The 26,949-nt window shown below is 40.3% G+C and overlaps 1 protein-coding gene across 1 annotated transcript in view; it reads left to right on the forward strand.

Annotated features, from left to right (window-relative positions):
• The window catches only part of LOC148864650 (protein transport protein SEC23 B-like), a 41,180-nt gene extending 15,978 nt beyond the window's left edge, over positions 1-25,202 (forward strand). Inside the window, exon 5 of the mRNA XM_088976327.1 lies at positions 24,840-25,202. Coding sequence (XP_088832453.1) covers positions 24,840-24,980 — 141 coding nt within the window. The 3' untranslated portion in view covers positions 24,981-25,202. The remainder of the gene's footprint in view (positions 1-24,839) is intronic.
• Positions 25,203-26,949: the final 1,747 nt, after the last annotated feature.

Genomic DNA, 26,949 nt, shown 5'->3' on the forward strand with positions numbered 1-26,949 from the left:
CATGGTGGGCTGGTTGCTATTAAATCCACTTGCGTTTGAATTGTGGTAAATTTTTTAAATTACAAGAAGCAGTCTCAGATTTTTTGGATCCGTAAAACATTTTTGGGAATTTTTTTTTCTTCCCCTATTTTGTCGCCAACACCTTTTCTTTTGTTCTATCGCTTCCCCTATTTTGCGTTTGAATTGTGATTTCACCAAGCAACACATCCTTAGTGCTGATATTTTGTCGCCCTCCACAGCATATTCTTTGGTGTAGAATGAAGAAAGTAGGAGGATTGCCATGATGCAAGTTCCTATCAGTGAGCATACAACTCTTGTGTCTACAAAACCCAAACAGAGTTCTGGTAAACTTGAAGAGGTAGTTTGTGAATATTGCAAGAAGCCAAGGCACACCAAGGATAGGTGTTGGAAACTAAATCCCCACCTAAAGCTTGAGAAGTTTAAAATCGGAAAGAAGGTAAATGCTCATGTTGCTACAATTAATCATGATTCTCAAACTCACATGCTTGAGGGAAATTCTTCTACTTAGGCATATAGTCATGACACCTCTGGTGTGATGGAAAAATTGAGAGGCATCTTGCTCCATCTTGAAAACAATGGGTTGCCTACATCTGTTGGTTCACATACACCTTCTAGTGCCTTTGCAAGATCAGGTACTACACTTGCGTGTCATGCCTCGTCTTCTGGCTCTTGGATAATTGACAGAGGAGCTACTGATCATATGACTGGTATGCCTTCCTACTTTACCACGTATAAACATTTTTCAGGGAAAGGTAAGATTACTATTGCTGATGGATCTCAGACCCCAATCTCAAGTTTGGGTGAAGTTAAACTTACCAACAACCTTTCTCTGAAATCAGTTATCCATGTCCCACAACTTCATAGAAATTTCTTATTTATTAGCTCACTTACAAAATCCATAATTGTTCTAAAACCTTCTTTCCATCTTATTGTGTCTTCCAAGATCTGAGTACGGGGAAGATGACTGGTAGTGGACATGAAGCCGATGGAGTTTATTTTCTTGATCAGTCTCCAAAGTTTGGGTTAATGTGTCAGTCTGAGTCTTGTCATGATGAAAAACCAAGTCAATTGAAATTGCAGCATCACTGTCTTGGGCATGTGTCTTTTGGTTCGTTGAAGTTTTTGTTTCCTAGTCTTTTTGAGCCATTGTCTAGTTCCGATCTACAATGTGAAGTCTGTCAACTATCAAAGCAATGTAGAACCACATATTTTGCAAGTAATAAGAGAAGTAATGTTGCTTTCCATTTAATACATACTTATGTTTGGGGACCTTATTCTATTCCATGTATGGGTGGTTATAAATATTTCATTCTCTTTGTTGATGACTACTCGTTGTATACCTGGCCGTATTTGATAAAGAGCCGAGATGAAGTTCCTTTAATTATAAAAGGCTTTTTTAATATGGTAGAGACACAATTTGAAAAGAAGATTAAGATTATTAGATCTGACAATGCCAAGGAATACTTTGAAAAGCACTTACAAACTTTCCTTGAAGAGAAATGAGCAATTCACCAAAGTTCATGTCCTCATACCCCCCAACAAAATGGGGTATTAGGGAGGAAAAACAAACATGTGGTTAAAGTTGCCAAGGGATTGTTATTCCAGATGCATGCCCCAACTCAATTTTGGAGGGATGCCACACAAACAACTATATATCTTATTAACAAACTTCCTTCGCGGACCTTTCATCTCTAGTTTCCTCATCAGCTTCTTCTTCTTGATGAGGATACCTTCCATCTTCCTCCTAAGGTCTTTGGGTGGGTCTGTTTCGTCCATGACACGAGTCCTTCTAGGTTGAAATTTGATCCAAAGTCTGTTAGGTGTGTCTTATTGGAATATTCTTCAATCCAAAAGGGGTACCGTTGTTATGACCCTCACTCTGGAAGAAGGTACGTGTCCAAAGATGTCACATTCTTTGAGTATACTCCTTTTCCTCTTCTCATCCTTCTCTTCAGGGGGAGAATGCTAGTGAAGATCAGACTCCTTTTTGTATGTCGATTCCTGCTCTAGCTGTAATGGGTATTGTCAATCCTTCTATGCCTCATTGTGGTGGTAGTAATACTCTCGTGCCTCCTATTCCTCGGTCTTGGCACCAGTTATTTGTTAGATAGAAAAAGAGGATGACTCTTGAGATTTGTTTTGGAGCAGCTACAGTAGTCCGAACCAGTGAAGAAGGAAGAAGAAGATGAGGAAGAACACAAGAGAAAGAGAGAACAGGAGGGTTTAGTCGAACTGATTAGTCTCCCATTCAGTCGACCCCCTTGTGTTTATTAGGTTCTAATTACACTTACAAAGACTAAACTGCCCTCACTTAAGTGTGGGGCAGAGTACTCTAATAAAACAACCACATAAGCAAAGTACTTAACTGACATAAGATTACTAAATTACCCTTATTCGGCTCACTCTAACACTCCCCCTCAAGCTGGAGAATATATGTCATATAATCCCAGCTTGTTACATAGATGATTCACTTTCCCTGAGTTTAGAGCTTTTGTAAACAAATCTGCCCATTGATCATTCGAGCCCACATGTTCTGTGTTTATCTCTCCAGCAAGGACCTTCTCCCTCACAAAGTGGCAATCAACCTCTATGTGCTTTGTTCTCTCATGAAATACAAGATTGGATGAGATATGGAGTGCAGCTTGGTTGTCACAATACAGTCTCATAGGTTTATCCATGTGAAACCCAATTTCTTGTAGAAGATTCCTCAACCACACTAACTCACAGGTAGTATGTGCCATGGCCCTATACTCAGCTTCAGCACTACTTTTGGCCACAACCGTCTGCTTTTTACTCTTCCACGTCACAAGATTTCCTCCAAGAAATGTGCAATAGCCCGTAGTAGATCTTCTATCATTCACTGAGCCTGCCCAGTCTGCATCTGTATACCCCACTACTTCAAGTTTTCCTCCTGGTTTATACAATAGTCCATGGCCTGGAGCTCCTTTCAGATACCTCACAATTCTAAGAATTGCATCCCAGTGAGGTATACGAGGGTCCTGCATGAATTGGCTCACCACACTGACTGCAAAGGATATGTCGGGTCTCGTGATAGTTAGATAGTTCAGCTTCCCCACTAGTCTTCTATACCTTCCAGGATCTTCAAATATTTCTCCTGTATCACTGCTCAACTTAACATTTGGTTCCATAGGGGTCTCAGCCGGTTTTGCACCTAACAGTCCTGTTTCTTCCAATAGATCAAGAACATATTTTCTTTGGCACAGATTTACACCTTGTTTTGACCTGGCAACCTCTATTCCCAAGAAATATTTCAATGTTCCAAGATCTTTTGTTTGGAAATGGTTTTGCAAAAATAACTTTAATTTGCCAATCCCCAATTTATCACTGCCAGTAATGACAATATCATCCACATAAACCACTAATAGAATCTTCCCAGCTTCTGAGTCATAGCTGAACACTGAGTGATCTACCTGGCACTGCTTCATTCCAAAACCCTTCACCACTTCACTGAACTTCCCAAACCAAGCACGCGGCGATTGTTTCAACCCATAAATTGCCTTTTTCAATCTGCATACCTTACCATCCTCCCCCTGAGCAACAAACCCAGGTGGTTGCTCCATATATACCTCCTCCACAAGATCACCATGGAGAAAGGCATTCTTGATATCAAGCTGAAACAGAGGCCAATCATACATAACTGCCAGGGAAATTAGTACACGAACAGAACCAATCTTAGCCACCGGAGAGAATGTCTCCATGTAGTCTACTCCATACAACTGGGAGTAACCTTTAGCAACAAGTCTGACCTTCAGACGCTCTACACTACCATCTGGCAAGTATTTCACAGTATACACCCATTTACATCCCACAGCATGCTTACCAGGTGGGAGAGTAGTAAGTTCCCACGTTTGAGTATGTTGAAGAGTAGAAAGTTCCTCCTCCATTGCCTGCCGCCAATCAGGTGAACTGAGAGCTTCTTGGACATTGTTAGGTATGGAAATAGAGGATAAAAGGGAAACAAACTGGCGATGTGATGTAGAAAGACGAGATAATGAAACGAAATTGGAAATGGGATGGAAGGTAGAACTGCGTTTACCTTTCCGTAAGGCAATGGGCAGATCAAGGTTTGAGGGTTCAACAATAGGAGCCATGAGAGGATCCGCAGATGAGGTAGAAGCTGGAGGAGGGGCCGGTGCCGTTCGACGTGTATACACTTGCCGGATTGGTGGACGTTCGGTGGTGATCTGCATGGGATGAGGTGATGAGTCTACTCCAACAACAACATCTGGAACTGGATCACTGACAGGGAGAGGAAGAGGAAGTGCGGGTGGAGACGAGGGTGCTTCAGGACTTGAGAAGAAGGGGACTGACTCAAAAAAGGTGACATCAGGACAGACATAGCACTTCCGGGTAATGGGATTATAACACTTGTACCCTTTCTGAGTCCGTGAGTAGCCAAGGAAGACACATTTAATTGAGCGTGCATCTAGCTTGTCTATTCCAGGGCTCAAATTGTGGACAAAGCACACACAACCAAAGACACGAGGAATTAATGGGAATGGAGATAAAGTGGGAAACAAGATAGAGATGGGGGACCGACCATGAAGAATGAAGGAGGGCATCCGATTAATGAGAAAACATGCAGTGAGTACAGCATCACTCCAAAAACGTTTAGGAACATTCGTGTGGTGAAGAATAGACCGAGTAGTTTCAAGAAGCTGACGGTTCTTCCGTTCAGCTACCCCATTTTGTTGAGGGGTGTATGCACATGATGTCTGATGAATAATGCCATGCTGTTCTAAATACTGTTGAAATGAAGTAAGAAAGTATTCACGACCATTATCTGAACGGAGAATTTTGATTGGAACACCAAATTGTGTGCGTATTTCAGCATGGAATTTTTGAAAAATAGAAAACAATTCACTTCTTTCTTTCATTAAGTAAATCCATGTCATTCTTGAACAATCATCAATAAAGGAGACAAAATACTTGTACCCATTATAAGACTCTATTTTGATTGGACCCCAAACATCTGAATGAACCAAAGAAAAAGGACTCAACATACAACTCTCAACTCTTGGACTGAAGGACACACGACAATGTTTCCCAAACTGACATGACTCACATTGCAAAACTAACAAATGACTCAATGACGGGACCAAAATCTTGAGAGCCTTGAGAGATGGATGTCCCAGTCGGAAATGCCATTGTAGAGGAGTAAGCGAAGTCTGAAGAGCAATTGAAGATCCACCACCGTCAAGATAGTACAGTCCACTAGCTTCATGCCCCCCACCAATCTTCTTCCCCGTCTTGAGATCCTGAAAAACACAGGTGGAAGGAAAGAAGGTAACGGAACAGTTAAGAGCTTTGGTTATTTTACTAACAGACATAAGATTGAATGGAAACTTAGGGACATATAAAACAGATGATAAGGGCACAGGAGCCATCACATATGGGAGATGAGGACCCATTGGCAAGTGTAATAGTTTGTGATGTGGAGGTTTCAGAGAGAGAAGAGAACACACCTGGAGTCCCGGTCATATGATCTGAGGCTCCAGAGTCAATAATCCAGGTAGAGGTTTTAGATGACATGCAAGCAATACCTGATTGGGCAAGTGTGGCAGTGGTATGCTGTGAAGTAGTTTGAAGGAACCGTTCATACTTATCACGCGGTACGCTCACCATTTCCCTTCCAGAGGTAGATGTAGATGTGGGATGAGTTCGGTCTGCCGGTTTACTGTCACTGATATCAACCTCACCCGCTACAACATGATTAGCCCATTTAGAGGGAGGGCCATGTAGATCATAACAGAAATTCACTGTGTGTCCCTCTCTACCACAATGAGTGCATTTCCTTGTAGAGTTATTCTTCCCTCTGCCACAACCTCCCCCTGAGTCACGACCACCCCGACTAATCATGGAACTGCCACGGCCTCCTCGGGGAGCATGACCTCCCCCTCTTGTACTATATCCAACCCCTCGAGCTGTCACAAGTGCTGATCTATCAGACTGTGTGGAGTTCTCTGTCTGTCCCAAAGAGATTCTACGAAGCCTTGAGAATACTTCCTCAAGTGTAGGAAGAGTAGAGCCCCCCAATATTTGGGCTCTAACTGGTTCATATTCCGACTTCAGCCCCACCAAAAATCTTGTAACATCTAGTTGCTCCCTTTGCTGTTGCTGAACTTTAATATCTGGAGTAAGGGGGTGATAGACATTGAGTTCATTCCTTATATTCTTCATGTTGGCATAGTACTCTTCTAGTGTTTTGGTTCCTTGTTGTAAATCAAAATACTCCTGATAAAGCTGATACACTCTTGTTGTGTTATCTTGTCCAGAATATAGCTTCTTAGCATGCTCCCATATATCCTTAGCCGTATCAAGAAACATGAAGTTGGCACTAATTTTAGGTTCCATACTATTCCACAGCCAAGTCATGATTTGAGCATCTTCTTGCTCCCAATCATCAAACCCTGGAGAGTCCTCCGATGGCTTTTCATCTCTTACATGCTTTACTTTCTTCTTTGCCTTGAGAAACACTTCCACTGATTTAACCCATGCAACATAGTTCTCCTCATTCAGCTTAATTGAGGTCATTTGTACCCCTAGGTAGTCGGAAGAAATTACCACATTAGGTTTCTGATCATTGTAGCCATCTCCTATTGCTGCCATTGTACTCTTTCACAGTTGCCTCTAACCTTACTTCTCAGCTACAAGCTTATTGATGTTGTTCATAGTTTGATACTTCAGCACCTATTGCAGCCCCTAAACACAACAGTGGGAGCACACACTTGTTCTTCTTTACACTACTGCTGACTTCACACACCTACGACCCACATAAGCATCACAAGCACCACAACACAACAGTAGGCCCTCTTACAACCACTCAATAAAAAAAATTGCGCATCACAAGCACCACAACACAGTCAAACTGCTACACCCAGTTCAGATTTGTTTAACACACTTAAGAGGGCATTACACGACCACAAGGAGCTTGGCAAGGTCACTGCATTCCACCTTACACCACTCGGCCACCTACAGCAGCCTAACACCACTCAACAACTCACAGCAGCCCTACACCATTCGGCTACTGCACACACAGCCCTTTTTAGGGCAACAATGAACCTAGTTCTCTAGGTTCTAATCAGTACTAACTGATTCTTGGAGGGTTTCTACCCAGAAATACCAGCAACACAAGAGGACTAAATAATCAACCTTCCTTTGAGAGTATCAGCCAACCATTCACTGCTGAAATCACCTTCCTTGATGAAGAAAACTGTGTGCAGCAGAGAGCAACGAACTGTGATGTCTCAGACCTAGGGCGAACCAGCTCTCTCCATTAACCAACTAGAAACGAAGAGGAGGGTGTCACGAACACAGCTGAGATGCTTTGCAAGCGGAAGCAGGTCAGAAACCTTGCTCTGATACCATGTTTTGGAGCAGCTACAGTAGTCCGAACCAGTGAAGAAGGAAGAAGAAGATGAGAAAGAACACAAGAGAAAGAGAGAACAGGAGGGTTTAGTTGAACTGATTAGTCTCCCATTCAGTCGACCCCCTTGTGTTTATTAGGTTCTAATTACACTTACAAAGACTAAACTGCCCTCACTTAAGTGTGGGGCAGAGTACTCTAATAAAACAGCCACATAAGCAAAGTACTTAACTGACATAAGATTACTAAATTACCTTTATTCGGCTCACTCTAACAAGATTGAATGTCCATTACAATCCGACTTCCCGGACTTAGGTAATCTAGATTCTGAACCTCTTCTTGTTTCTAATACTTGTAGTGAACCTGTTATTGAGCCTTCTATTGTGGTTTCTGACCTTAACCTTCCTATTGCCGTTCATAAAGTAAAAAGGACATGTGCTAAATATCCTATCTCAAATTATGTTCTCTTATGGTACCTTATCTCCCTCTTATTGTTTCTATATTTCTTCCATTACTTTGTTTTTATCCCTCACAGTGTTACTGAGGCAGTGTAGTTCCCTCATCGGAATGATGCTGTGAACCAAGAAATGGAGGCGCTTGAGAAAAATCATACATGGGAAATTGTTTCATTTCCAGTGGGCAAAGTTCCTGTTGGATGTAAGTGGGTTTACATAGTGAAGCATAAAGCTGATGGATCAATTGAAAGGCATAAAGATTGGCTTGTGGAAAAAGGGTACACTCAATCTTACGACATTGATTATCAGGAAACCTTTGCTCCAGTAGCCAAGATGAATTCAATTTGAGTTATCATGTCTCTTGCTATCCATTATTCTTAGCCCTTATATCAAATGGATGTTAAGAATGCCTTCCTTAATGACGACCTTCAGGAAGAAGTTTACATGGAACTTCCTCCTGGAGTGAACATCCCTAGGAGTGAAGGAAAGGTTTGTTGTTTGAAGAAATCCCTTTATGGTCTTAAATAGTCCCCTAGAGCTTGGTTTGACAGATTCAGAAAAACTATCTTAAAAATTGGCTTTTCTCAATCTCAAGCTGACCATACCTTGTTTATCAGGAGAGCAAATGGAAAAGCGACTATGTTGATAGTATATATTGATGACATTGTTTTCATAGGGGATGATATCTCTGGAATTGCTGAACTAAAGTCTTTTCTTGCTATTGAATTTGAAATTAAAGATCTTGGAAATCTTTAGATTTCCTAAGGATTGAAGTCACAAGGTCAAAGAGAGGCATTTATGTTTTTCAGAGGAAATATGTCCTTGATCTGCTTCAGGAAGTAGGGAAATTGAATTGTAAACCAATTGAAACTCTGATTGATCCCAATCATAAGTTGGGAGTTGATGATGGAAATGTCCTTCCTGACAAAGTTGTGTATCAAAGACTTGTTGGTCACCTTCTCTACTTGTGTTTGACTAGACCGGATATATCATATGTTGTGAGTATGGTTAGCCAATATATGCACAAGCCTAGATCATCTCGTAAGCAAGCAGTGAATAGAATACTTGCTATTTAAAATGATGTCTAGGAAAAGGAATGTTATATTCTAATCATGGGCATCTCAAGGTAGAGGCTTATTCTGATGCTGACTGGGCAGATTGTATTGATGGTAGGCGGTCTACTTCTAGCTATTGTACCTTGGTGGGTGGTAATGTTGTATCTTGGAGAAGTAAGAAACAATCAGTTGTGGTCGATCTAGTGCAGAGGCAGAGTACAGAGCTATGGCTCGTGGAGTTTCCGAATTGTTATGGCTGAAGAACTTGTTGACAGAAATGAGAGTGTAGATTTGATACTCCAATGATATTATATTGTGACAATCAAGCAGCCATAAACATAGCCCACAGTCCTGTTCAACATGATCATACAAACCATATAGAAGTTGATCAACATTTCATTAGAGAAAGAGTTGCCGGTGGAGAGATTTGTTTACCTTTTGTGAGGTTTGAAGATCAGTTGGCTGATTGTCTTACTAAAGGTCTCTCCAAATCATAGCTTAACAACAATTTGAACAAGTTGGTCATGACAAATATCTATGCTCAACTTGAGGGGGAGTGTTGAGAGTGTAAGGGCATTTATGTCCTTTCATGTTTTTTTTTTGTATTTGGGTGCCTATTCAAGGGCCTATTTGTAATTTTCTTCAAATGTTAAGAAAAGGCATTCTTCAAGATGTGAATAGTAACACACCTAAGTTTTTCGACAAACCCTTTCTTCTTCCTCCTCTTCTTCTTGATTACTTTAACTGTTTTAAAATAAGTGGGACTAAAACAGAGTATATTACAAGTAAATTTAGTAATAATAGGAGTGTAAATCAAGATACACTTAGGATTGGAGGCCAAGAGATAACTTAATGTGACAATTTCCAATACCTTAATTCAATAGTTCATATCGAGGGAGAGATCAAAGAGGATGTCATAAAGAATTAGACCAGGATGAGAAAAATGGAGGGGGTGCATTTGGACTTTTATGTGATAAGAGAATACCACTTAAATTAAAAGGAAAATTCTATAGAGCAGTTGTAAGGCCAGCTATGTTGTATGGAGCGGAGTGTTGGGCAGTTAAGAAACAAAATGTCCAGAATAAAATGAATGTGGCAGAAATGTGAATGCTAAGATAGATGAGTGAAAAAACTAGAAAGGATAGGATTAAGAATGAAGTTATTTGTAAGAACCTAGGAGTAGCTCCAATAGACGATGAAATGAGAAAGAGTAGAACAAGATTTGGGAACGTGCATAGTGTTGTAACGAGTGGTTGTGTATTTGTGGGACTATTCGTCTTATTTATATTTGTGAATAAATCCTAGTTGTTTCTAGGTCAAAGTAGAGAAGAAGAAAGAAGAAAGAAAGGAGAAAGATGGAGAGGAGAAGAGTGTTCAGCCATACTAGAAGAGAGGATGTACTAAAGTACCTCTCCTAGCCGACCCACTTAACTTTTATTCATGAAAAACTTGAGTTACAAGAAAGACAATTTTGTCCCTCATAGAAGATGGGATACATAACTTAAACTCAGATACAACAGACATTTCACTTTCAATAAGATACACCAGAATGACCAAAATACCCCTGGCTCGAGCATTCTAACACTCCCCCTCAAGCTGGAGAGTATATATCATATAGTCCCAGCTTGTTACAAATGTAATCTATTCTTCCCCGAGACAATCCTTTTGTGAAGATATCTGCCCACTGATTTCCTGAGCTCACATGAGATGTAGTTATTACCCCACTTATCACTTTCTCTCTCACAAAGTGATAATCCACCTCAATATGTTTAGTTCTTTCATGGAAAACAGGATTGGATGAGATGTGAACAGCAACTTGGTTATCACAGTATAGTTTCATGGGTTTGTCAAATGAGAAACCCATCTCCTGTAGTAGGTTCTTCAGCCATACTAGTTCACATGTGGTATGGGCCATAGCCCTGTACTCTGCTTCCGCACTACTTCTTGCCACCACTGTTTGCTTCTTGCTCTTCCAAGTTACAAGATTGCCACCCAGGAAGGTACAATACCCTATGGTTGACCTCCTATCTGATATAGAGTCAATCCAATCAGCATTTGTGTACCCTACTATCTCAAGAGGTCCTCCTTTTTGGTATAACAAACCACGACCTGGAGCACCTTTAGGTACCTAACAATTCTCAGAACAACTTCCCAGTGAGGAACCCGGGGATGTTGCATAAACTGACTCACCACACTCACAACAAATGATATATCTGGTCGGGTAATGGTCAGGTAGTTCAACTTTCCCACCAACCTTTTGTACCTTCCAGGATCATCAAACTCTTCACTTGCATTCACACTTAACTTGGCATTGAGTTCCATAGGAGTCTCTGCTGGTTTAGCACCTAACAACCCTGTTTCTTAAAGTAGATCAAGAACATATTTCCTCTGACATAGGTTGATCCCCTGTTTTGACCTCGCAACTTCTATTCCTAAGAAATACTTTAGCTTCCCCAGATCTTTCGTATTGAAGTGGTCCTGTAAGAATTTTTTCAGCCTGTCAATTCCATTGTTGTCACTTCCAGTTATGACAATATCATCCACATACACGACTAGCAAGATGTTTCCATCTTTCGATTTATAGCTAAACACGGAATGATCAACCTGACACTGTTTCATCCCAAAGGCCTTCACCACTTCACTGAACCTGCTGAACCATGCACGAGGAGATTGTTTCAGTCCATAGATTGCCTTTTTGAGTCTGCACACCTTACTAGCCTCCCCCTAAGCAGCAAACCCTAGTGGTTGCTCCATATACACCTCCTCAACAAGATCACAATGTAGGAAGGCATTTTTTATGTCAAGTTGTAGGAGAGGCCAATCATACATAGTAGCCAATGAGATCAACACCCGAACTAAACCAATTTTAGCCACAGGAGAGAATGTCTCCATATAGTCCACACCATATAACTGAGAATAGCCCTTGGCCACTAACCATGCCTTCAATCGTTCCACACTGCCATCAGGAAGATGTTTCACTGTATAGACCCATTTACACCCAACAGTGTGCTTACCAGGAGGAAGGGTGGTGAGTTCCCACGTATGATTATGTTGTAGAGCAGAGAGTTCTTCTTCCATGGCTTGCCGCCACCCTGGAGAGACAAGGGCTTCCTGTACAGTCTTGGGAATGGGAACCGATTTGAGTAATGATATAAACTTGCAATGGGAAGCAGAAAGGTGAGCAGTGGAAATATAGTCTGAAATAGGATGAGAAGTAAAAGTATGTTACCTTTCCGCAAAGCAATAGGGAGATGAAGATCTGAGGGAGAAGGGCAGTAGCAGGATCTATCGATGGGTGCTGAAGTGGAGGAGGAGCCGAAGCACTTCTGCGAGTATACACTTGAGTAATTGGTGCCTCTCTGTATTAACCGGCATATGATGTGCATCTGCAGTAGGAGTGGGAACTACGGGAAGGGGGTCCACAACTGGAACAGGAAGAGGAACCACAGAGGGAGAAGAAGAGACCCCGACATTGGAGAAAAAGGGAACTAATTCAAAGAAGGTGACATCAGGGCACACAAACGATTTATGAAACTTAGGGTTATAACACTTGTACCCTTTCTGAGTCCTTGAGTAGCCAAGAAAAATACACTTTGTAGCCCGAGCATCTAGCTTGTCTACTCCAGGCCCCAAGTGCTGAACAAAACAAACACAGCCAAAGACTCTTGGGGTGAGAGGAAAGGGAGACAAAGTGGGGAATAACACGGAGAAAGGGGATTGACTTCCAAGGATTGACATGGGCATCCGATTTATCAAAAAATAGGATGTAAGAACAGCATCACTCCAAAAATGCTTTGGGACATGCATATTGATCATCAAGGACCGAGTAGTTTCAAGAAGATGTCTATTTTTCCGTTCAGCTACACCGTTTTGTTGTGGGGTGTAGGCACAAGAAGTTTGATGAATTATTCCATGATGTTCTTGGTATTGCTGAAACGATGAGGAGATGTATTCTTTGGCATTATCGGAGCGTATTTTCATATGAACACCAAACTGAGTGCATATTTCAGCATGAAATTTCTGAAAAATAGAGAACAATTCACTACGGTCTTTCATAAGATAGATCCATGTCATTCTTGAAAAGTCATCAACAAAGAATACAAAATACTTAAACCCATTGTATGACACCACTTTAACTGGACCCCATACATCTGAATGAACTAAAACAAAAGGACTTGAGACACGACTATCAGTTCTTGGACTAAATGAGACTCGATGATGTTTTCCCAACTGACATGACTCACAATCTAATGATGAAAGATGACTCAAGGAAGGAACTAGCAGCTTCAAAGCCTTGAGAGAGGGATGACCAAGTCTGCAGTGCCATTGGAGAGGAGTAAGAGACGACTGAAAAGCCACTGGAGGGCCACCACCATCAAGGTAGTACAAACCACCGGCTTCATGCCCTCCACCAATCTTCGTCCCCGTCTTGAGATCCTGAAACACACAAGAAGAATGATAGAAGGTTACAGAACAATTAAGTGACTTGGTTAATCTACTAACAGACATAAGGTTAAAAGGGAACTTAGGAACATATAAAACAGATGCTAAAGACAATGAGGAGAGATCAACATCACCAACACCACAAATAGGAGATGTAGAACCATTAGCAAGTGTAACTGTCTGAGATGTGGAGGTGCGAGAAAGGGAAGAAAATACATCAGGAGTCCCAGACATATGGTCCGAGGCGCCAGAATCAATGATCCAGGGTGAAGCTTTGGAAGCTAAACAAGTCATACCTAAATGGGCAAGTGTAGCTGTGTTCTGCTGAGTTGTTTGAAGGAACTGCTCATATATTGCCCGTGGTACACTCACCATTTCTTGCCCGGAAGCACAAGTGGGTGTGGAGGGGGTTGGTGCAGTTTGCTGGCTTTTAGTAATTGTGCTACTACTCTTAGATGTAACATGGTTAGACCAAGTGTTGGGTGGACCACGCAAATCATAGCAGAAATTAACTGTGTGCTCCTCTAAGCCACAATGTGTACATTTTCTCTGAGCATTACCCCTTCCTTTTCCACGGCCTCCCCCTGACTCACGGCCTCCAGTCCGGCCACTGGCCCAGTTAAACATGTGCCCACCACAGTTGCTTGGAGGGCCACTGTTGCCACCACCACTTCTACTTCCACGACCACTCCCTTTAGTCACTACCAAACCAGATCTATCAGAGAAGGAAGAATGTTCCACTGGCTCAATGGATGTCCTCTTAAGATGGGCAAAAACTTCTTCAAGTGAGGGGGGAGCTGATCCCCCCAATATTTGTGCTCTGACAGGCTCATACTCAGCCTTCAAGCCCACAAGAAACCTAGTCACATCAAGCTGTTCACGTTGCTGTTGTTGAATCTGGACATCTGATGTGAGAGGGTGATACACATTTAGCTCATTGCGGATGTTTCTCAAACTTGCATAAAACTCTTCTAAGCTTTGACTTCCTTGCTTCAAATTGAAGTACTCTTGGTATAACTGATATACCTTAGTTGTATTGTCTTGTCCAGAGTACAACTTTTTAGCATGATCCCAAATCACTTTGGTTGTATCTAGGAACATGAAGTTCACACTAATCTTTGGTTCCATGTTGTTCCAAAGCCATGTCATTATCTGTGCATCATCTTGTTCCCAATCACTAAACCCAGGAGAATCAGAGGAAGGTTTCTCCTCCCTCACATGTTTTACTTTTCTCTTGGCCTTCAAGAACATCTCCACAGATTTTGCTCATGGTACATAGTTCTCACCATTCAACTTGATGGATGTCATTTGAATACTTAGATAATCTGAGGAGAGCATGATGCCTGTTTTGTTGTCATTCCCAACTACAGTTGAAGCCATCTCAATTATGTCTCCTCTAAATATACACCACAATCTCACACTTGTCACAAGACTTCTCTCACTTACAATACCACCAACCCACTTTCTTCAACTGCACATTACACACTACACTCTAAAGCTGAAATCATTCAGTCAACACATCAAACACTTGGACTGCACACTGCAGGACCATTTACCACCACCACACCACTACTGAAATTACTCAGTCATTTCATCGAACACTTGTTCTGCAGACTGCAGAACTGATTACACACAAGGTCTAGGGGTTCACCACAACACAATCAACACCACACCACTGCTGTCGTGGACATCATCAGTCTACCACTCTTCGTTCAGCACACATGTGAGCAAGAAAACACACAAGAAAACATGACTGATATGTGTATCAGTTTCACCCAGCACCACAACAACTAACTTTCGAAGCACACAAAAAAAATCAGCATTCACAGTCCATTTCTGAACACACGACAGCAGTGTCCATACCTATATACGACCAGCCCTCTTTGTACACTGAATAGAGGGTCTAGTATACCACTTCAACGACCACCACAGCACCGGCCAGAGGCATTCTCACCTCTAGGCCCTCAAAATGACAACTCCTTTTCAGCCCTTTATCGAGTCTTCAATCAGATCAGTTGTAGGATGATGAAACTTACTGTGAAGCTGGCGGCGAACCCAGGAAGAAGACAGCAGCAAGAAAACGAACACCAGACCTTAATGCTCTGATACCATGTGAATAAATCCTAGTTGTTTCTAGGTCAAAGTAGAGAAGAAGAAAGAAGAAAGAAAAGAGAAAGAAGAAGGAGAGGAGAAGAGTGTTCAGCCAGACTAGAAGAGACGATGTACTAAAGTACCTCTCCTAGCCGACCCACTTAACTTTTATTCATGAAAAACTTGAGTTACAAGAAAGAAAATTTTGTCCCTCATAGAAAATGGGACACATAACTTAAACTCAGATACAATAGACATTTCACTTTCAATAAGATACACCAGAATGATGAAAATACCCCTGACTCGAGCATTCTAACAATATTTCAGTCCCTTTCACTGTTATGGGCCTAGGTTAGTTTTATTGTTTTATCGTCTAGGTGTCCCATTACTAATTAGAGGCATTCTAGTCTTTTTATGTAATGTTCAAATCTTAATATAAATTAAGTTCTATGGTCGGATAAAAATACTTTTATTGCCCATTCATTCTTCTCTACTCTTCTCTTCTTCTCTAGAAAATCAGCAAACATGGTATCAAAGCAAATCAACCTGATTGTTGGTTATTTCTAGCATTTTTTTCTTCTCTTTTCTCTACTGTTTTCTTTTCTTCTTTTTTTTCTGGCTCTTGTGAAGAAGCCCAAGGTCTGATTGTTACTTACAAAGAGGTCTGTATCTAGGGTTTCTCTTTGGGCGTAGGGACAAAGAGTAGTTTTCTCAGTTTGTGTATGCCCTACTAGAACTTGTTTACAGCAGCCAGTAGCCATTCGACTACTAGAGAGATCTGTTTAGAACAAATCTAGAAGGAAGACTGAGTGGACAATCCTGGATTTATCCTGGAGGGTAGTTCCTGGTGCCAGCCAATTACAATTGTGAGGTTCTAGAATTTGGAAGGTGTAGGGAGGCTGCAAGTGTTGTTGTTTTGTCCAGCAAGGTACTATTATCAGTTCGGCCTCAGTTTCAGCAGGGTATTGGCCTTTTTTTTTTGTGGCAGCAGCTGTTGTGTTGTTGTTAGAAAGGAAGCATGTCAACAACCTCAGGAGAAGAGTCTTCTAAGGACAATAGGACTGTTGCAAGAGCCTCAAACCTTGACAATCCTAACCTGCATAGTCTACAAATAATGAATATGTTGCTGGATGAATATAATTTCAGAGAATGGCCTGTTTCATTCAAGTTATTCATTACCCCCCGGGATCTTATGGGTTATATAAATGGAAAGAAGAAGGAACCCAAGGAGGGGGGTGCTGAATTCTCGACTTGGTGTAGGGAAAATGCTATTGTTATGCCTTGGTTACTTGCTTTAATGACTCTAAGGGTAGCAAGAACTGTTCAACACTTCCCAATACCTTCAAGATCCAAGAAAAAGTGTATAAGACCTATGGATCGCAGAAGAACAATGCAAGAATTTACAGGTGAACACAAGATATTGCTTCCTTAAAGCAAGGGGATATGTCTATAGCAACTTACATTGCAACTTTAGTAGGGTTGTGAGAGGAATTAGATCATCATCTTGTGATTGAATGGGAGAATGCAAAAGATAAGGAGAAGCATGATAAACAGACAAAGGAAGATAGAGCTTTTAAGTTGCTAGTTGGCATAGACCCTATATACAAAGGGATAAGATCTCAAATATTGGGAAGGGATGAGCTTTTGGATTTATAGCATGTTTGTTATCTTGTATGGAATGAGGAGGTTAGAAGGAAAGAGATGCAAGTAGACACCCATTTGTAGTATGTTGAGCATTCATCTTTGATTTCTTCAAGCCAAAAGGAGGGAAGGGTTCAGACAAAAAGCACCTCAAGTGCACACATTGTGGGGGTGAGAGATACAAAAGAGATGTTTTCTTAGTAAAAGTGATTTTTTCTTCTAAGGACAGGCACACTTTGTGAAGATATTTGCATTTTGTTCTTCAGAATAGACATAAGGGGTGCAAACTTCCCCACTTTCAATCTTCTCCCTGATAAAAATGTTTATCCACTTCAATGTGCTTAGTCCTATCATGGAGAACTGGATTGGCGACAATATTGATGGATGCCTTGTTCTCATAATACAATGGCATAGGACTGCCAATAGCAAATCCCAACTCATTTAACAAATTTTTTATCCACAACATTTCAGCAACACCATGGGACATAGCTCTATATTCTGATCCTGCCCTAGATCTTGCAACCACACTTTGCTTCTTACTCCTCCATGTGGCAAAGTTTCCACCCAATCAGCATCTATATACACTTCCACCTTTAGATGTCCATACTTCTGGAAGAGTAAACCAGCCCTTAGATACTTCTTGAGATACCTAAGAATCACCTTTGTGGCTTCCATTTGAGCAACTTTTGGAGCATGCATGAACTACCTGGGGACACCTACAACATTTGCAATGTATGGTCTAATCATAGGTAAATACAAAAGCTTTCCCGTAAGCCTTTGGAACTGTTTCACATCTTTTATTGCCTCCCCATCACAATTACCCAACTTGTGATTGGGATCAATAGAAGAATCAACTGACTTTACTCCCAGTTTACCTATGTCCTAAAGAAGATTTAGGATGTATTTCCTTTGAGAAATGAAGATACCCCTCTTTGAGCAGGCAACTTCAATTCCAAGAACATACCTCAAGGGCCTAGATCTTTCACCTCCAACAGAGTAGCTAAGAATTTGTTCAACTTTACAACCTTACTTGTCCAATCTCCAGTGACAACTATGTCATCAACATACACAATTACTGTTGCAATTTTACTTTCACCCCCTCTTCACAAATAATGTATGACTAGACTAATGCTGCTTAAAACCAATTTGTTGCATAGCTAAGTGGAACCTGCTAAATCAAGCCCTCGGTGATTGTTTCAAGCCATACAAAGATTTCTTCAATTTGCACACTTTCTTCTCACTACCTTTAGCACAAAAACTAGGAGGTTGGACCATATATACTTCTTCCTCTAGATCACCATTCAAAAAGGAATTCTTAATATTTAATTGGTGAAGTTTCCAATCAAAGTTGGCAACCAAGGAAATGAGGACTCTAGTGGAGTTCATCTTAGCCACCGGGGCAAAAGTTTCAGCATAATCAATTGCATACACCTGTGTGAATCCCTTTACCACCAACCTAGCTTTATATCCTTCCACTATGCCATTAGCTCTATGTTTCATAGTAAATACTCACTTACCCACCCCACTGGGCTAGAAATATCATTTTTGGATTTTTGTTCGATTAATGGAGCAGTTTGGAAACAAAACGCAGAATCCGGGATTGATCCAGCAGAACCTATGCTGAATGTTGTGACAACAATTAAGCTAGATGAAACAAATTACTTGGCTTAGGCACAATCATACGGATTTATGTTTGCAGCAGAGGCAAATTAGGTGTTATCAGGCCTGTATTTAGATAAATAAATAAAAAGAAGGCTTCTGGTATGAGCCTAGAAGGAGAAGAGATGGAGAAGAAGAAGAGGGGAAGAAAGGTTGAATAGAACAGGGCTTCACAATTTCTATCAAATAAGAGAATTGCCGCCCAGAATGTTTAATTCATAATAAAAGGTAAAATTACACTATTACCCCAATATACAAATGCTTGAGAAAAGAGACAAAAAACACTGATTTAAAGAAGAAAAAAGACTAAATAACCTTAAAACAAAGTTGTATTTTAACACTCCCCCTCAAGTTGGAGCATATATATCATACAACTCCAAATTGTTACAAATGTACTTCATTCGAGCACCACTTAAGCCTTTGGTAAACAAATCAGCTAGTTGATCTTCAGACTTCACATATGGGGTAATGATTTCTCCACTGACCACCTTTTCTCTAACAAAGTGGCAATCCACCTCTATGTGTTTGGTCCTCTCATGATACACTAGATTGGAAGAGATATGAATGGCAGCCAAGTTGTCACAAAATAGCTTCATGGGGGTTGTGACTGATATTCCCATCTCTTGTAACAATTGTCTCAACCACACCAACTCACATGTAGTGTGGGCCATGGCTCTGTACTTGGCCTCAGCACTACTCCTAGACACCACATTCTGCTTCTGGCTTTTCCAAGTAATCAAATTCCCTGCCAAAAAAGTGCAGTAACCAGTTGTTGATTTCCTGCCAGTAACCGACCCTGCCTAATCAGCATCTGTGTATCCTTCCAAGGAAAGTTCTCCATCTTTCTTATACAACAACCCTTTACCTGGAGCCCCCTTCAAATAGCGTAGAACTTTAACAATACCTTCCCAATGGATTATCTTTGGGTTTTGCATGAATTGGATCAATAATCCAACACTGAAGGAAATGTCGGGTCTTGTAATGGTTAAATAAATCAGTTTTCCAACTACTCCCTTGTACTGTCCAAGATCATCTAGGCGTTCCCCCTCACTATTAGACATCTTCACATTCAGATCTATAGGGGTATCCACTGGCTTTTCCCCTAAAAGACCAGTTTCTTCCAACAGGTCAAACACATACTTCCTTTGTGAGAAAGAGATTCCCAACTTTGACCATGCTACTTCTATGCCCAAAAAATATTTCAAGTGCCCCAAGTCCTTAGTCTGGAACTGGTTTTGTAAAAACCGTCTAAGCTTTTCAATGCCATACTCATCACTTCCTATGATAATGATGTCATCGACATAGGCTACTAACACAATCTTCCCAGAGGTGGTGTCTCTACTGAACACTGAATGATCAACCCTACATTGTGTCATCCCAAACTTGTGTACTACACTACTAAATCTCCCAAACCAGGCCCTCGGAGATTGCTTCAACCCATAAATTGCTTTCTTCAACCAACACACCTTACCTTCCTCCCCCTGTGCAACGTACCCTGGAGGTTGCTCCATATACACCTCCTCCTCTAGGTCACTGTGAAGAAATGCATTTTTAATATCCAACTAGAATGGCCAATCAAAGTGTGCAGCCAAGGAAATAAGCATCCGGACCGAACCCATTTTAGCTACAGGTGAAAAGGTCTCAGTATAATCAACACCATGGGTCTATATATACCCTTTGGCTATTAAGCGTGCTTTATATCTCTCCACACTACCATTGGCGAGAGCAAGATGCTTAACAGTGTAAACCCACCGACAACCAACTGCTTTCTTTCGTGGAGGCAAAGAAGTGAGGTTCCAAGTATGATTAGATTGAAGAGCATGAAATTCCTCATCCATCGCCCTTTTTCCATTCCGGAAAGAGAAGAGCATCTTGAAGAGATCAAGGAACAAACACAGACGATAAAAGGGATACAAAATTCCGATAGGATGGAGATAAATGGGCAAATGAAACATAACGAGATATAGGATGTTCAGTACAAGCACGCCTACCTTTGCGAAGCGCAACGGGAAGATCGAAATGAGATGGATCCATCGACAGAGGAGCCTCTGATGACGGAGATAGAGCTGGAGAAGGCTGAAACACAATACCACGAGGGTCGTGAGCATACACTCGATGGATCGGTGGTCGCATTGACTCTTGAACAGCAGGAGTAGGCACAAACACCTCCTCCATTGGTAAGGGAAGTGGAGGTGGGGATAGAGTATTAAGAGAAGTAGGTTCAATTGAGGAAAAAAAGGAACATTTTCAAAGAAAGTCATATTAGGAATAACAAAGGAGCGCCAAAAGGAAGGAGTGAAGGACTGTAGCACTTATATCCTTTCTGGGTCTGAGAGTACCCAGTCATGTGATCTGAGGCCCCAGAATCAACAATCCATGGTTCAAAGGAAGAAACAAGACATGTTGTACCTGACTTTGTAAGAGTTGTAGTATTTCCAAAAGAAGAAGAAGACAGATGAAGTTTTTCATACTCTTCTCAGGTGATGGAAACCATTTCCTTCTCCTTCCCAGTACCTAAAGAAATGGAGCCATCTCTCATAGTACCACTATCTCCTTCTACAGTAGCATGATTGGCCCAAGTAGAAGATGGGCCATGCAAATCATAACAGTAGTTCACAGTGTGTCCTTCCCGTCCACAATAGCTGCATTCTTTGATCATTCCTCGACCAGCAATGCTGACACCACAACCTCTAAAATTCCCATCTCTACCACCATTGCGACCTCCTCTCACACCAAAGTTACTACCTTTGGGATAGCTACTTCTACCACGTGAGCCACCTCTACCACCGCTGGTTGCGGCTAGGGCTGGCTTCTCTAATACTAGAGAGCTATCGATATGTGGACTCGTAACCCTTCTTACTCTGGAGAAGACTTCTGATAGTGTATGTATATCACTGCTACCTAAAATCTAGGCATGCATTGGTTCAAATTCAGACCTCAATTCAGAAAGAAAACGCGCCACATCCAACTGATCTCTCTGTTCTTTTTGCACTTTGAGATCAATCGAAAGAGGCTGATACGAATCCAATTCATTCCGCAAACTCTTCAAGCTTTGCCCTTGGTACGTAGTCAGTACCATTAAGTTTAACCAGCGTCATTTGTACAGCCATGAAATCAAGTTGTACCTTCATACTAGTTTTGTATTCATTGCCAGAGGTAGCCATCAGTTACTTCTGCAACACTCTCCCTAGACAAACACCTTCTCGACTCAATAACAGCATCCAACCAACTTAACTATTGTTTTTGAAACTTCAATAGCATAGCCGCAACCCCTAAACCTGGAAACTCGACCAACCTGGCTCTAATACCATGTTACCAGGCTTGTATTTAGTTAAATAAATAAAAAGAAGGCTTCTGGTATGAGCCTAGAAGGAGAAGAGATGGAGAATAAAGGTTGAATAGAATAGGGCTTCACAGTTTCTATCAAAGAAGAGAATTGCCGCCCATAATGTTTAATTCATAATAAAAGGTAAAATTACACTATTACCCCTATATACAAATGCTTGAGAATAGAGACAAAAACACTGATTTAAAGAAGAAAAAAGACTAAAATAACCCTAAAACAAAGTTGTATTTTAACATTGGGGTATCTTACAGGAAGTGAGAAGAAACTAGCAGAGATTAATCCCACATATGAGAAGTGGATGCAGGAGAATTACACAGTTATTAGGTGGTTAGTCAACTCTATGCAGTCTCACATAAGTCAGCATTACTTCTGGGTGCACTTAGCCAAGGTGATTTGGGACAGTGTTACATAAACATATTCTCAGCAGAAATTAAATGTTTCCAAATCTTATAAATTGAAGAATGATGTGAACAACCTAAGACAGGGGGAGAAATGTGTAATTGCGTATTACTCTATGTTGAAATCTCTATGGCAGGAAATTGATGTGATGGAAACATTTGTGTAGGAGAGCGCCAAAGATGCAGAAACTTATAGAAAGTTGGTGGAAAGGAACATGGTGTTTGAGTTTTTCGTTGGACTCAATTCGGAGTTCAATATCACTAAGCAGAATATTTTAGCAAATGATGAAGTGACTCTTGCTCAAGCATATTTCATGGTTAGTAGTGAAGAAAGTGGGCGGAAAGTATAGTTACAAGGACCACCTCCCCAAAGCATTTTGCACATGCAGGGATGAAGTCAAAGGGGCCTACTGAGAAGAAAGATGTGATATGTGAATACTGTAAAAAACCGAAACACACCAAGGATACCTGTTGGAAGCTACATCCAGAACTTCTTCTAGAAAGGTTTCAGAACAAGAAGAAGAAGAAGAATGTATGATCTATATCAGATCTTTAAACTGCTCTCTTATGCCACTGTATGATGTAGGTCCAGTTAATCATTGTTTACCTATTTGAAATTAATTGCTTTTAATTTAGTGAGACTGGAAGTTAGTGTCATAGCATGGTCTAAATTGTGATAATTACAGAAGATCCAACAGATGGTACTTCCCATTCATACCTACATGTTACAATTCATGTGCTTATATATTTAATATTTAAGAGATTTTATTTATGGCTTTTGTTTTGGAAATTACCCTTGTGTTTTTGAAAATTGTTTGCCCTCAAGTTTCTTAAATATCAGCCAACCTTCATTAATGTTTTGACAATTATATCACTTCCTTTATTAGAAAGGTGAAAATCCATTACTTTGGATAAAAACTTTGAACTCTTTCAAACATTCTCAGTCGATGATATTGTAAGGACTTGGACAGAAGTGGCTCAAACAGGAACAAGGAAAGAAAATATGCATATGAATTGGAATTAACCAGATGATAACAAGAGAAAGCTGAAGTTTGATGGTAGCTCCATGGGTAATCTGGGGAGGGCAGGGCATAGGGAGTGTATTCAGGAACCACTTGAGCTCGATGGTGGCTTTGTATTCTAGGCCAATTGGAACTGGTGACTCAGTTATAGCTGAACTGACAGTACTGCTTCAAGGATTAAGATTAGCAAAACAGCTTGAACGCCAAGAGTTGAAAGTGGAAGGGGATTCAAGTCATATCTTAAACAAGAAAAACAAATTCAGCTCTTTGGATTTACAAGCATGCCTTCAAAGAGATAACCTACCTCTCAATGGAACTCAACATCACTTTCAATTGGGTTAGAAGAACTGCAAATGGAACGGCTGATGTACTGGCTATAAACAGGGGTCAATAGTCATCAGTTTTTTGAGCAAAAGTATGCTCTGTGCATCTAGGCTTAGTTGGAGTGCTCCAACATGTTGTTACAAATTTAAATTTATTTTAATGCTTAATGAATTTCTTTGTTGAAAAAAGTGAAAATCCGTGCATCATTGTCAGTCAAAATGTATATCTTCAAGAAAATGCATATATACTTTGGCCATTTTCTGAGTAGAAAAGACAAATTTATCATTTCCATTGGTACTTTCTTTAAGAGACAAATTTAGGAGTACAACAGATTTTTTTCTTTGTCCAATGACTAAACCAAGGATGAGTAATAAGTGTTCAAAATAACCAGGATGACATTTGTTCATTTTTTTACCCTAAAGTAACAAATTTTTGGTAGATATGCTAAACTCAAAACATACGGGAGGTGTTGGTGTCCAAGAACATCAATGGAGTTTTTCCGGTTTCTTCTGACCTTGCTGGGTGTTTTTAAATACCTATAAATTTATACAGTAGATGCTGCATAGGATAACTATTCAAATTTGCCTGTCTAAATTATGTTTCTTCTTCCGGTGGTTATATACTTATTAAGGTTGTCTAATATGATAAATATTGTTATTATGCGGATCAATGTTATCTATTACATATATTTTGTTATATAATGCAACATTTGTGATAAAATTGTTTTTTGACCTTTGTCTTTTTTCATTTTCTTTAACTGTTTCTGTTATTGTTACTTATTGATTAGTTTAGTTCTAATGGATGCCTGATTGGAATAACCATCCACATGTGCAACTGAGAAATTCTCCCTGCATGCTATCATGGAATTATAATATACCTGAACAGCCCCTACATTTACATATGTGCTTATTTTATTTTTGATTCCACACCCCAAAAAGTAGTACAAAATGGGGTTTTCTTTCTAGTATGAATTTGACAATGCTGTGAATTAATGCAGGCCCGCTTTCTTTTGGCTAAATTGAATCCTTCAGCCACTTACAACTTAAATGCTCCCTCACCAGGAGGAAATGTAATTTTCACAGATGATGTCAGCTTTGAGGTATTCTTGGATCATCTCCAGAGGCTAGCTGTTCAATAGTAATCGGGTATGAGAAAGCTACCTCGAGTTTGTATAATTTCCTATTATTTCCTTGTACAGCAAGTTAGAGTATATCCTTCTTGTTTACCTGAAATCTTCAGCTCCTTGTGTTTTCTAATGGACTATGCCTTCTGTACAAGGCCTGTATTTTCTGGATGCTCCATATTTTTTTCTTAATATTTATTATTATTTTTTATCTATATTATTTCATTTCATAATCACCCACCATCTTCGAGTTGGATGCTGAGGCTGCTAAGATCAAGGAGAGAGTATACTATACTGACTATACTCCAGAGTAAAATGAAATCTCTAATATCATGGTTTCACCAATACGACATCTTTTCAATGGCTGTCTAATCTAAAACTCACTTAGTCAAGGTTTCAAGTATCGATACGCATCAGCCCAGAGGGACCCAAGTTGCATGCTTTTTGCTGCTGTGAATAACTGTGATTTTCTGGGTAATTTTACGAGTCTGCAATCTTGTGTATTCTATTAACCTAGATGAGAAATAAGGAAGACTGCTGTACCCGCAAGGATAGGAATAGAATGGAGAAAGAGATCCATGATCTGCCCCAGCCTTAGTTCCATCTATCCACAAGCTTGAGCAATTATTCGAATCCATTAATCCTACATGGGAAGAACACTGGTATCTTTGATGTGGTACAGTACACTCGTTAAGAATCAGTGGCTTTCATTATCTGATAATAGAATCTTGAGTCTTGACTCTACTTGGGTGGTATATTATGTACACTACAGGCTACAGGACAAGGACACTCAGATGCTGGTGGCTGGGCTGGACATAATCTTATTCAGGGAATGCCAGGGAATGATGCAGCGCTTGGGACTGATGACGGTATACCATGAAGACCGAACTCAACTTCTGCTTGGCTTTCTAAGTTTTGTCCTCTTGTAAGTTCTAAACCCCACTGAGGGATCCCTTTTAAGATTGTCTGGAGATGATGTAAAGGTGGTCCATGTTTAGCCATCTTGGCCAAATAAAAAGGATCTATATTTTCCCAAAAAAATAAAGAAAAAAAGAAAAGATTATCACACATTTTTCACATGCATTCACATGTATAAGGATCTCCTGGTCGCTGATGTTCAAGCAGGTGGTTTAAGCTCTTTATTTTTGTCAGTTAAATTGAATGCACTTTTTCTTTTTCTCTTTTTTTTTTTTTGAATAAAACTTAATATTAATTAAACAACAAAAGATTCAAACCACCAGATAAACAGTCCATTCAAACCTTTCACATATTGAGCAACAGTATGGGCTGATCTATCTAGATTCCTACCTGCATGCTCAAGTCATCATCAAAGAATTACATAAAGATTTAATATCACCCAAAACAGAACTACATGTCCAAAACAGCACTTTCGAAATGTAAATATAAAGCTCTGATAACCAAAAGAGAATCCATCCCAAAACTTCAGCCAATTTAATTGTAAAAAGAATAGCTAAGAACTCCATTTCCACTTTTCAGCGTATTTTCTCCATGGATACTGCTTTCATCTGTATTGTAACATTAAAGATAATAATAATAAATTAATAATCCATCAGTTCTGGCAACAAAAGCAACAATGCCTTCACTCTCATTTTTCAGACGACTATCTCAATACAAATTAATAAACTCAGGAGGATCTCTACAATTATCCAAGCACCAGCTATCGCACTTATTAAAAATATTTTTGATCTGATTTACAATTCTACTAACAGAAGCTTACTTACCTTGAAATTTTTTCCTAATTCTGATCAACTAAAAATAATAACCGGTAATATCCAAGCATCAAAACTTTGCAACATATCGGGTGTATTGAGCATATCGTATCATTCTAGCTACACACCGATACACTAAATACTCAAGGTTTTGGGTTTTTTATATTTCCAGGGGGTAATCGGGTCTGAGACCGACCTAGGGGTGTCAATTGGACCAGATTTGGTCCAATCCGATCAGTCCAATGTGAGTCCAT

Source organism: Nelumbo lutea, chromosome 3 (genome assembly GCF_056320005.1).
Source record: "Nelumbo lutea isolate HS-2025 chromosome 3, American lotus-T2T, whole genome shotgun sequence".
Taxonomy (NCBI): domain Eukaryota; kingdom Viridiplantae; phylum Streptophyta; class Magnoliopsida; order Proteales; family Nelumbonaceae; genus Nelumbo; species Nelumbo lutea.